Genomic DNA, 12,684 nt, shown 5'->3' with positions numbered 1-12,684 from the left:
CCTGCCTCAAACTGGCTCTCAATGGAGTGGAGCAGTCTGGGGTAGCTGGCTTCCGGACGGCTCTAGGAACCTGCTTCTGGAACGCCCAGGATTCCCTTGTGCAGGTGTCTTTACATGGCAGGGTCGGGGAAATCTACTCACAAGGCTCCAGAAATGTAGCTTTTCCCCACCACCGATCTTCCCAGGCCTGCAGGCTGCTGTGATCCCACCAGCCTGCGCTTGCGGCCCTGTGCCAGAAGCACCAGTCCACATAGGGAGCATCCGCAGCTGTGCTGAGTGCAGTGAGCAGCATCAGGCAGTGGGAGGCTGCCATGACAGGGTCCTCGTCCTCCTCCTGCTCCATCATAACCTCCTCTGACGGGTCAGACAACGTCGCCGAAATGTCCCCAGCGTCTCAGGGCTGCTCTGTGCCTTTCCTGACACAGGAGCGACAGTGCAAGCGAGAGGAGTTCTTCCGACGGCATCTCCTCCATGTGGCTGGCTCTGGCAGCTGGGGGCACACCGCACATGGCCCAAAAGGCGGCCCGGCAGGCTGTGCTGGGGCTGGGCAAACCTCCCAGGCCGTGCAGGGTGGAAGCCAAGACCCCCTCAGCGCATGGCGGTCACAGGGCTGGAGTGGCCCCATTTCGGGTGGGCGCTGGGGAGTCAGGCTGGGCTGACGCAGGGCTGAGTGCTGCAGGGGGCGGGGGCACCAGAATCCTGGGGTCAAACCCGGGTTAGAACATTGTTAACATGGGGTTCAGCCTTAGTGTAGCTGCGAATACCCCAGGTTCTCTCTCACGGGTCAGCTGAGGACGCGAGTCCCTCTGCCCTGGGCTCACACTGCAGTGTAGACACATCTGAGAGGCCTGTGCCCCAAATCACAGAGACTGGGGACATGCACTGGGGAGAGGGAGCAGGAGGCTGTACGGGGCTGGCAGGCAACACCACAGTCACTCGCATCAGGACTCTGCCAGGGCCCCGCTCTGAGGGGACGCTGGAGCTCAGGGCTGTGACCGCTGCTCCTTCACCACGCAGGGCTCCTGTCATCTCCCCTGGCCTGGCCGCACCCAGCCCTCAGGGCTCTTTATAGCTGCCTGTTCCCACAGACTAGGGACTGTGTCCATTACATGCTGGCCTGCCCACCGAACCGCCCCCTCATACCTCACCCCTGCCTGCCTCAGCCCCCGACACCCAGCCCCCCGTCTGTCTCATCCCCTCACACCCAGCCCCCCCACCTGCCTCAACCCCTCATCCCCAGCCCCATAGCCCACCCCCACTAGCCTCAGCCCTTCATACCCAGCCCTCCCTACCTTCCTCAGTCCCCCACATCCAGCCCCACGGCCCACCCCCACCTGCCTCAGCCCCTCACACCCAGCCCCCTCCCCCACACCTGCGACAGAGTGAATTTTACATAATATTTTGGGTGGATATTGCCCATTCCTCAGTTTCCCCTGTGTGGTGCGTGAGTAACGAGGTGGGGGTAAGGGTTGTTTCCTTTTTGCAGAGACCCAGAGATACAGGCCTGACCCATGCAGAGCTGCCTGGGCTCCATGCCCACAGAGAGTCCCAGAGGACATGGCCATAGGGTGACCAGATGTCCCGATTTTATAGAGACAGACCTGATTTTGGGGTCTTTTTCTTATATAGGTTCCTATTACACCCCCCTCCCCCCACTCCTGTCCCGATTTTTCACACTTGCTGTCTGGTCACCCTACGTGGCCACTCCAATTGCCCAGACATTTGGCACCTAGCAGCGAACTACCATGGATGGCCCAGGAAGCCAGCAGGATCTGACCACCTGGAGGACAAAGTACGAGGGGGCGGCCAGGTGGGGCTCTTACTGTGGGCTGCTGGAGGCAGGAGAAGCTTCTGGACTCAGACTGCAGAGGGATGAGAAGGCTCTGGACCGACCCAGCTGGACTTTGCTGTAACTTTCCGTTCTCTGTGGTGACGAAGGCCACTCTATTGTCCAGACACCCAGTAACCCTCCTGCTGTTACAGCACTGGCTGAGAGTCACTGCAGTCAGGAAGTTGGGGTGCTGTGCTTCCTTTGGGGATGCAATTCTCCCTCAGGTGTCCAACTCCGATGGACTCCCTGCAGGGAGCTCATGGCATGACCCCAGGTGCCAAAGGCTCTGAGGTCCAGTCCCAGGAGGTGGTGAAGCCAAGGGGCCGACCCCAGTGACAGTTTGCTCCCAAGGGGGCTGACACACTGACGGGCTCCTCCCAGAGACTGTTCCAGAGCCATGCGAGAGCACCGGGCCTGGGAATCCGTGACAGGTGATACCAGAGGATGGTTGGCGAATACACTCAGTGGACGGTTGGCTGCTGAAGGCACTGGAAGGACTGATGCATGGAGGCAGATGGGGTCCTGCCCCCCTCACTCCCTGGCAGATGAGGGGGAGGGGCAATGGCAGAGCCCCAGCCCAGTTTCAAACCCAAAGATTTTGGGGTGGCAAAAGGGCGTGTGACCACATGAGAAGTCCTCCTGTACCCGCTGCGAGTGCCAGCGACCAAACCGGAACTAAGGGAGGATGTGGCACTGCTTTGACTGGGTACTGGGAACTGTAATAGGGATGGACTAGCCAGTGTGCTAATGGACTCCCGGCCCACCCCCACCTGCCTTGTCCCTGTGACAGGTTTGGTCACAGAGACCCCCTGGGGACTGTCACCTGATGTGCTGAAACTATCTCTGAGCCCATTTTCCCTGCCAGCCTGGGACTCCAGAACCCTGCCTTGTTGAGCCAGACACGCTAGCCTGCTGCAACACAGCCCCAGGGTCTGAACCATGCCCCCAAAGCTGCAGGCTTTAACCAAAAAACACTCAGCAGGTATTCCTGGCTCCAGTACTCAGACACCCAGTTCCCGATTGGATCCAAACCCCAAATAAATCCGTTTTACTCTCTATAAAGTTTATTCAGGGTAAACTCATAAATTGTCCTCCCTCTATAACACTGATAGAGAGAGATGCACAGCTGTTTGCTCCCCCAGGTATTAATCACTTACTCTAGGTTAAGTAATAAACAAAAGTGATTTTATTAAATATAAAAAGTAGGATTTAAGTGATTTCAAGTAATAACAGAACAAAGTAAGTTAACAAGCAAAGTAAAACAAAAACACGCAAGTCTAAGCCGAATACATTTAAGAAACTGAATACAGGTAAATCTTACCCTCAGATGGTCCAAGAAGCTTCTGTTACTGACTACAGAGTGGTAGCCGTGTTAGTCTGTAAAAGTAAAAACAATGAGAAGTCCTTGTGGCACCTTAGAGACTAACAAATGTATTTGGGATTAAGCTTTTGTGAGCTATAACCCACTTCATCAGATGCGTGGAGTGGAAAATACAGTAAGTAGGAATAAATACACAGCACATGAAAATATGGGAGTGGCCTTACCAAGTAGGGGGTCAGTGCTAACAAGGCCATTTCTATTAGGGTGGATGTAGCCCATTCCCAACAGTTGACAAGAAGATGTGAATATCAAGAGAGGGAAAATTACTTTTTGTAGTGCTAATGAGGCCAATTCAATCAAGGTGGCTGTGACCCATTTCCAGCAGTTGACAAGTTGATACTCACACCTTAGTCTGGGCCCAATCCTTTCCCCAGTACAGTTCTTGTTAGCTCCAGCTCAGGTGGTAACTAGGGGATTTCTCATGACTGGCAGCCCCCTTTGTTCTTTTCCACCCCCTTTTATAGCTTTGGCACAAGGCGGGAATCTTTTATCTCTCTGGGTCCCCACCCCTCCTTCGAAATGGAAAAGCACCAGGTTTAAGATGGATTCCAGTACCAGGTGACATGGTCACATGTCCTGTGAGACCCCAAGCCTCCATTCTCTCTGGCCTGACTCACAGGAACACAGGAAGGCTTACAAGTAAACAGACATTTACAACCAATTGTCCTGGTCAATGGGAACCATCAAGATTCCAAACCACCATTAATGGCCCACACTTTGCATAACTACAGTAGACCTCAGAGTTACACTTCGTATTTCTAGCTTCAGATACAAGAACGATACATTCATACAAATAGGATGACCACACTCAGTAGATTATAAGCTTTTTAATGATACCTTACAAGAGACCTTTTGCATAAAGCTTATTCCAGTTACATCATATTCACACTTATAAACATATTTCCATAAGACATATGGAGTGCAATGTCACAATCTCCTCAACCCCCACTCCCACCTGCCTCGTCCCCTCACACCCACCCCGCCGCCTTGTCCCCTCATGCCCACTCCCCTGCCTTGTCCTCTCACACCCAGCCCCACGGCCCACCTCCACCTGCCTCGTTCCCTTATGCCCCCCCGCCTTGTCCCCTCACACCCAGCCTCATGGCCCACCCCCACCTGCCTCGTCCCCTCATGCCCACCCCCCACCTCATCCCATAGGCAGCGAGTTATATTCCCACGTGGTGCCTGGGCACCAGCAATATTCAGAGCCCAGGGACCCAGCTCCACCAATATTTGGGGCCAGGTGTCCCCCCATCCCCAAACTCCCTCCCAGAGCCTGCACCCCAATCCCCTGCCCCAGCCTAGGGCCTGCACCCCAGACCTCCTCCCCCACCCAAACTCCCTCCCAGAGCTTTGGGCAGGTGGGGGGATGGAGTTTGGGCAGGGGCAGGTTCTGGGCACCACCAAAATTTCTACAAACCTGCCATACCTGCCTCACACCCAGCCCCACAGCCCACTCCCACCTGCCTTATCCTCTCATGCCTAGCCCAACGGCCCATCCCCACCTGCCTCATCCCCTCAACCCCCCCTTAGGGTCACACTATCAATGGGCTCAGCCCCTCAGCTTCACTGCCTCCTGGGACCGAACCTCTGGCACCTTCAGCACCCTTGGGTCACACTGTAAGCTCCCTGCGGCGAGTCCACCTGCGGCGAGTTGGACACCCATGGAGACTTGCATCCCGACTTCCTGGCTCTGCAGAGACTCTCAGACCAGACAGCAAGTGTGAAAAATCAGGACAGGGGGTGGGGGTTAATAGGAGCCAATATAAGAAAAAGACCCAAAAATCAGGACTGTCCCTATAAAATCGGGACTTCTGCTCACCCTAGCCAGCGGGGTAAGAGCAGGAGGGTTATCAGGTGTCTGGACACAGCACAGAGCAGCTTTAGTTACCACAGAGAACAGAAAGTTACAACGAAGTCCAGCTGGGTCAGCCCAGAGCCCTCTGACTCCTCTTCAGGCCCAGTCGCCAGCAGCCCACAGGTAAGAAGCCCACCTGGCCCCTCCCCAGTCTTTTGTCCCCAGCCGGTCACACCCATCTGGCTCCTAAGTGGGGGGGTGGGGCGCATCCAGGATAGTTTTTTTGCTAGGTGCCAAGAGTCCGGGCAATTAGAGTGGCCATTGTCCTCTGGGACTTTCCATGGGTTCCCAGGCAGCTTGAGGTGAGTCATGCCTGTGTCTCTGCAAAGAGCAAATAACTATTTCCCCCATAACTAGTTACCCATTCCCACATGGGGGAAACTGAGAAACACACTATTCCTCCAATATATTATTCGTAATTCCCACGCTGTCACAGGCTTCTCCACTCATCCCACCTGACTGCTTCTGGGAGGAATTAGCTTCAAAACATGCCAGGGGACAGCAGCAATTCCTCCCCATCGAGGGGCCAGAATGAGTTCACAGACCCCCAGGGCGTGGTGACGGCCATGGGCCCCAGCCCCACCTGCGTGCACTCCATATCAGGAGAGTGGGGTCAGGCCCTCCCTGGGGTACAAGGGTTTGGGGCTGTAGCTGCAGCTTTCCTGAGTCAGGATCCAGGGAGCCCAGTAACCTGCCTCTGGGGGTGGGGTGGGATGGGGGAGCTCAGGGGTCCAGGGATCTAAGGCTCTGGCTGGGGTGAGGCTGCCTGGCCCCATGCCCTGGGCCTAGCCCCACAGTCATTTCCTTAAGTAACTATTCACTTTTGTTTCCTTGTTTTCTGGCATTTCAATGTTTGCCCAGTGCCGTGCCCATCCCATCCCATGAGTCTCAGCTTGTCCCAGCCTGGGCGCCTGGCTCCACACCTCTGCACACAGCTGGAGGGAGGAGGGCAGTGGCAGGGGGTTTCTCCCCGTCACATGCGGTGAGCCAGTAAGAAATGGCACTGAAGGACGACTCTGGCACAGCCCCACCCAGTCCATCACGGGCCCAGGGCAGCCACTGCTCCCACCCTTTCAAAGCAGAGGTCCGAGAGGTGCAGGAGAAAACCAACCTAGAGCCTGACTCAGCAGAGATCCCTTTATTGTGAAGCACTATAAATACAGACCTTCCCAAGGACATTGTGACCCCCGGTCATGGCGGGGCGGCCATCACAGAGCCGCGTGGTTACAGAACACATTATAAAAATGGAGCCCCAGTCCAGCCGTGCAGGCAAACGCGACCCCTGGAACCTGAACACTGCACACTGGGGGTCTCATGGCAGGATACAGCATTTGGCAAGTGATTGCAGGCAGGAGAGGCTTGGAATTGGGGGGAGGGTCCTTCCCTTGCATTGTTCATCCAGTTCCTTCATGCATTCGAATTTGGCTGCTCCAGAACTGTCTGATGCTCGCTCCCACCTTCTGGGAACAGGTGGAAGCTGGGCCAGAGAGGGCCCCCGAGGCTGTGGGAGGAGCAGGGGACACACCCCATACACAGCTCGGGGCAGTATGGGGGGGCTCCCTTGGGGTGTCCCTGTCATATTCCCTGCACTGCCCAGGCTGGTTGGTGGGGGGGATATATGGGACAGCCCCTTTACTGTCCCCCATTAGGAATTTGCCCCATTAGTGCTCGCCCCACATGGCCCAATCCCAGGGCCAGGGGTTGCAGGGTAGGGGGAGCAGTCACCCCCCCCTCACCCCGCCACACTTTGAATGCAACCCCCTCCTCCCCAGTGCAGCAAACCCCTGCCTTGTCGGCCCCGCCCGGCACCCTGGAGTCCAGCTGCAGGAAGTACATGGCGATGCTGGGAGCTCTGCTCCCACTGGTCCTCGGGGTGGTGCCCCTAGAGATTGTCTGACGTCGCAGGGTTGGCGTAGAAGGCGTTGGTGCCGTTGCCGGCGGTGATCTGGGGGGGAAGCAAAGGGGTTAGAGCCAGGCTGGGCCAATCCACCGTTACCTGGCAACCAGGACCCCCAGCCAGGCAACCACCAGTACCCCTGTCGGCATGGAAACCAGGGCTCACTGGGCCGAGCCCTGGCAAACAGGCCCCAGTCACGTTCGATACCGGCCACCCCGTCCCTGCCAGCAGGGAGAGACCTCAGGGACCGCTCCAGCTCCGCCGCCCCACGGGAGCCCGGGGAGCACATGGTGGGGCTGGGGGAAGGTGACCCCACCCCAGAGCCCCACAGGGCTGTGACTGCTTCACGGGGTTAATGTTCAGAGCACCTGGCCCCGCTGGAGCAAGCGCTGGCCTTCTGCCAATGGCACCACAAACAGCCCAGTGTCTACTGTAAATACAGCACTCGTCACGCGCCCAGCTCTGCCCCTCACTGCCCCCCAGACGCGCACAGGCCTGCCCTGCCCCACAGGCGAGGGGTCCAGGCTGAGGGGGCACTCCCAGGGCAGGAGCGTCCCCACCCTCCAGGCAACACCAAGGTGCCTCTGTGCTGGCTATGCTCCCCCCCCCCCTTCCCATGACTTGGCTCTTGTCTCAGCCATTAGCGGCCTGCAGAGGTAAATATTTACCCAGGCCGGGTGTTTGAACAGCCTGAGCCACTGGCTGCACAGATCAGAGGAGCTGGAGCCAGCCCAGCTAGGAACAGGGACCTGAGTAACACAAACACCCACTGCTGGGGCCCAGCCCCACAGGAACCCACCAGGGCCTGGCCCTCCCACGACCAGGATCGGGCAGCAGCGCTTCTTCCTGCCATGCCAAATGCAGAGACAGGGACAACGGTGACTGATGAGCCCCCCGCTGCCCACTCGGCCTAGCGCCAGGTCACGCCAGCGCCCGGCCCAGCACAGGCTGCTCGGCTGGCGGGGCCCATTGCAGATGCACCCACCCATGGCCGTGCAGAGAGACTGCAGGACTCGTGGTGCTGGCATCACTAGGCTCCTCATGCGGATAATGTCCCCCCAAGTCCTCTACCCCTGCACCTGATTAGGCCCCTCTTCACTGAGCACATTGGTGACCCTCCCCCCATCATCGCTGACAAGTTCCCTGATCCCTCAAGCCCCCCACCCCCAAGGTTTACTTGGAAAACAGTTTGTGCTTGATGCAGGGAGTGAGCAGCAGAGCCCCCCTGGCCCCCCATCCTCCCCACATGCGGCACCCCACAGGCCAGCAGACCAGCCCTCTCCATGTTCACAGCTGGTACCCTGGGGCTGGCCTGGGGCTGTGGGGCTGGCCTGGGACCCTGGGGCAGGAGCGGGGCTGCCTGGGCTCCATGGGCACGGTGCCAGGGGCAGAGCCCAGCCAGGCCGCCCTGAGCAGGGGACGCAGCCGGCACTGCCAAGGCAACCATTGGTAGAGCAACTTCTCCCAGAGCCAGGCATCAGCCCCACCCCCACCCTACTCCATCCCTGCCCCACAACCTCGCTCTGCAACCCCACCCCCACTCCATAGCCCCACCCTCACCCAGCCCCCACTCCCAATGCTATCCTGAAGCCACCCTCTGACCCTCCATCCAGCCCCCTCACTCAACCCCCCCCACCCACAGTGCCACCCTCTGACCCCAGCCCCACTCCAGCCCCCACCCCTCTAGAGAAAGGCAGGGGGCTCATCCCCCACGGACAGGAGCAGGAGTCACAGATTCCAGGTCCGAGTGTCCCAGGCCGGCAGGCCCGTGGTGACCGTCTAGTGAATCTGACCTCCCGTCTCGCCCAGGCCAGTGAATTCCTGCTGAACTAGGGCCGAACGTTCAGCAAACGTCCTGTCTGGCCACAGGACCTGCCAGGGACGGAGAAGCCAGCAGGGCTGGGGGCCGGTCAGTGGGCAGGCAGGGACGGGGACGCTGGTGCTGCCCAGGGCAGGCCAGGCCATGGCAGGGACAGGACTAGCGGCCCCCAGAGACCCGGGCAGAGCCGTGGGGGCGGGGAGGGCAGAGTCACCGGCCTGCCCCATTGGCTGCTGTTTGTTTAGCTGCTGGTTTCACATCAGCCGGGAGCTGCCCCGTGAGTGATTAACACAGCGAAGGGGGCTGGGGCCAGTCGGGGCCTGGGCTGCAGCCACCTGACTGGGGAGAACAACATTTCCCCTGGCTCTAGTCAGGCCAATCCCCTGCCCCCACCCCCGGGACATGCACCCCCCCAACCCCAGGACGTCGCTCTATAATCCCACAGGATCGCACCCCATAACCCCCCCGCACCTACCCCAGGAGCTCCCCCCGTCGCATCGCCCCCAGCACATCCCCCCCGACGAGCTGAATAGTGCAGCAGGGCCCCGTGCTCACATTTCTGGCACTGGGACCCCCGTGCCCTTGACCCAACCCCCTCAGCTCTCTCCCAGGGGGTGCATTGGGTGGGAGACAATCAGGACTGTGGGAAGCACCGTGCCACCATCGCGCACTAATCCCCCTCCCCTCCACCTCTGGGTTTGTGTTCTTCTCTTTGGTGAAATTTTCTGGGATGAGCTGACCAACCCCCTCCTCCCCCAAAAACCCCCCCCCCAGTGAGCAATGTGGGTGGCTTCCACCCTCAGTGCCCGCCGCTGGCACCCCCAGTGTGTGCCTGGCCGGGCTGCCGTGTACCAGGCACCGGCGTTCGGGGGTGTACGGGGACAGGCATTGGGGCACACGCTGAGCCAGGGGGCACCCCAGGGCAGGCCCAGGCTTACGTCACTGTAAGGATTCTGCTTCTTGCCGGGGGCGCTGAAGCGCCCATGGGTGTGGTAGGTGGGGTACTCGTTCATGGGCTGGTACGAGGCCTGTGAGCTGAACAGATCCAGCTTCCCACGGTTCCGCCTGCGGCACGAGCAGACGATCTGGACGGGTGAGAGGAGGCTGGTCAGTAGGGATGGGGCGCAGAGGGAATGGTGGGGTCAGGCAGGGAGGAGAGAGGCTGGTGGGGGCCTGAGGCTGGAGGGATGGGCAGCGGGGGGCACTCACCAGCAGGATGAAGATGACGATGCTCAGCACCAGCAGGATGCAGACCAGGACCAGCAGGGCGATGCCCCAGCCAGGCACCAGGGGAGCTGGTGCTGTGGTGGCTGGGGGAGAGCTGCCAGAGTTGGCTAAAACACAAGTAGGAGCAGTCAGGGGCTGGAGAGGACCCAGAGGGGAGGGATCCCAGCAGAGAGGCCCAGGCCAGGGGACACAGCTGGCCAGGCAGAAGGGCCAGGGACAGTCAGGGGCTGTCGGAAGGGGCCTGACCCTGGGGTGCTGGGGAGAGCCTGAGTGTGATGGCTGGGGGCCCAGCCCCAGCGCAGGTCAGCGAGGACGGCTCTCAATGGGTGCGCTGCCGGGGGCACAGGAGCCCTCCCTCCCCGGGACAGACACAGGCACCGTCCACATACCCCAAAGCAGCCCAGCCAGGGGCCTCTGGTGGGAGCTGGAGGAGCCCCCGAGGGCAACCCGGTCTCCACAGAGCTCTGCACAAGGGCCATAGACACCAGCTCCCCTCAGCCATGGGCTGAGCCCCCAGCACAGAGACCCCCGGACACGTGGCTGTGGAGACACTGCGGGGCCTGGCTGGAGCCTGCTCACCGCGGATATTGTCCAGCTGGAGTCCACCAAAGCTGTTCTGGCTGTTCAGCCTTTGTGTCAGCTGCTGCTCAATGTCAGTGGTTCTGATGCTGGTGTTGCTCCGGTACTGCAGGACGGACTCAGTCACCACCGAGCCCTGGCTGCAGAGCGTGCCAGAGAGGGGGCGTTAACTGGGACTGGTCCCGGCCCTTCCCGCGCCCCTGCCCCAGCTCCCCCATTCCCACCTGTCCCTGCCCCAGCTCCCCCATTCACACCTGCCCCTGCACTGGCCTCCCCAAACCATCCATCTGCCCCCTCCCGGCTCCTGCCACCTGGCCCTGCACCAATTTCCCCACACTACCCACTGGGCCCTGCACCAGCTGCCCCCCCCACCCCTTTGAACCACCCCCCTTATGCCCTGACCTGCCCCTGCCCCAGCGCCCCTCCCCCCAAGGGCAGTACACCTGCCCAGCACGGGCTCAGGCAACCAAAGCTCTGGGCTGTCAGACATGGCACCCCAGGGTCACATGCTGCCTCCTCACCTTTCTCCACCCCCCCGCCCCAGCCCACAGCTAGGGCAGCCGCATGGCACACACTGTACCTGAAACGCAGATCAGTGAATCCCAGGTAGTTCTGCCCATTCGGGCACCCTTGGCAGCCGTAGATATTGAGGTACTGTCACAGACAGAGGGGAACAGAGTCACTGCCAGCACCCCAGCTGTCTCAGGGGGAGGGGCAGGGAGCACCCAGCTTGGCAGATCTGCCCTGGCCCTGCCAACCTTCCTTGCTCCTCTCTGGAGTGCAGGGGCACGGGGTGTCTCCCCAGAGCCGGCTGGAGAGGGGCAGAGAGGCCCAGAGCGGAGGACAGGGTCGGGGGGGGGTGTCTCCCCAGAGCCGGCTGGAGAGGGGCAGAGGGGCCCAGAGCCAGGGCAGGGTTGCAGGGTGTGTGTCTCCCCAGGCAGGATTGAGGGACTCTCCCTTCACTGCTCCAGGACATGCATCCCACGCAGTGGGGATTCACCCACGAAAGCTCATGCTCCCAAACGTCTGTTAGTCTATAAGGTGCCACAAGACTCTTTGCTGCTTTTACAGATCCAGACTAACAGGGCTCCCCTCTGATACTTGCTCCAGGACAGGAGACTTTGGGGCTGAGGGGTCTGGTGCCCAGGGCTGGGCCTGGGGATGGGGTGGGGGCGTCTCCCCTCCCCGCTCCGTGGGGTCCCTGTGTGTGGAGCCCGAACTGCAGCAGCCAGCAGAGGCCCGAAGGCTCGTCACACGGCAGCTCGCTGGAGCTCCCCACGAAGCCCCCCAGCCTGGGGCTGGCAGGCAGGGGCAGGGGGCCGGGAGGGGAGGGAGGGGTGCTGTGCTCACCAGGCTCTGGACTTTGGAAGATAATTCCTTGTAGTAACTGGTGCTGGAGCTGAGAAGGGAGTCGTTGAAGTTCCAGTTCACAATGCGGAACGAGAGAAAGAAATGGATCGGGGCCGGGGTTGTAATGGAGCTGCTGAGAGGTGCGGTGGTTGTGTTGCTAGGGGGTAGGGGCTTGGTGTTGCTGGGGGGCGGGGTCGTTGTGTTGCTAGGGGGCGGGGTCTTTGTGTTGCTGGGGAGAGGGGTGATCGTGTTGCTAGGGGGCAGCGTGGTCGTGTTGCTGGGGGGCGGGGTGATCGTGTTGCTGGGGGGCAGGGTGGTCATGTTGGTAGAGGGCGGGTGGTTGTGTTGCTAGGGGGCAGGGTGGTCGTGTTGCTAGGGGTGGGGTCGTTGTATTGCTGGGAGGGGTGGTCGTGTCTGTTGGGGAGGGTCGTCATGTTGCTAGGGGCGGGGTGGTCGTGTTGCTGGGGTGGGGTCGTTGTGTTGCTGGGGGCAGGGGTGATCGTGTTGCTGGGGGCAGGGTGGTCATGTCGGTTGGGGGCAGGGTCGTCATGTTGCTAGGGGCGGGGTGGTCGTGTTGGTTGGGGGCAGGGTCGTTGTGTTGCCGAGGGGCAGGGTGGTCATGTTGCTAGGGGTGGGGTTGTTGTATTGCTGGGAGGGGTGATCGTGTTGGTTGGGGGTGGGGTGATCGTGTTGCTGGGGGCGGGGTGGTCGTGTTGGTGGAGGACGGGGTGGGCAGGGTGGT

General features: G+C 60.4%; 1 protein-coding gene across 1 annotated transcript; it reads right to left on the bottom strand.

Moving 5' to 3' along the window:
- Window positions 1-6,193: 6,193 nt before the first annotated feature.
- MUC1 (mucin 1, cell surface associated) lies at window positions 6,194-12,263 on the bottom strand. Its single transcript, XM_039513178.1, has 6 exons — window positions 11,943-12,263; window positions 11,173-11,246; window positions 10,593-10,732; window positions 9,996-10,120; window positions 9,725-9,871; window positions 6,194-7,015 (listed from the first exon to the last, which is right to left on the bottom strand). The coding sequence occupies exons 1-6, from the start codon at window positions 12,261-12,263 to the stop codon at window positions 6,953-6,955; spliced, it is 870 nt and encodes a 289-aa protein (XP_039369112.1). The 3' UTR covers window positions 6,194-6,952.
- Between the last annotated feature and the right edge of the window lie 421 nt (window positions 12,264-12,684).

This window comes from Mauremys reevesii, linkage group 24 (genome assembly GCF_016161935.1).
Source record: "Mauremys reevesii isolate NIE-2019 linkage group 24, ASM1616193v1, whole genome shotgun sequence".
Classification (NCBI taxonomy): Eukaryota; Metazoa; Chordata; order Testudines; family Geoemydidae; genus Mauremys; species Mauremys reevesii.
This window is presented reverse-complemented; position numbering and strand designations above follow the sequence as displayed.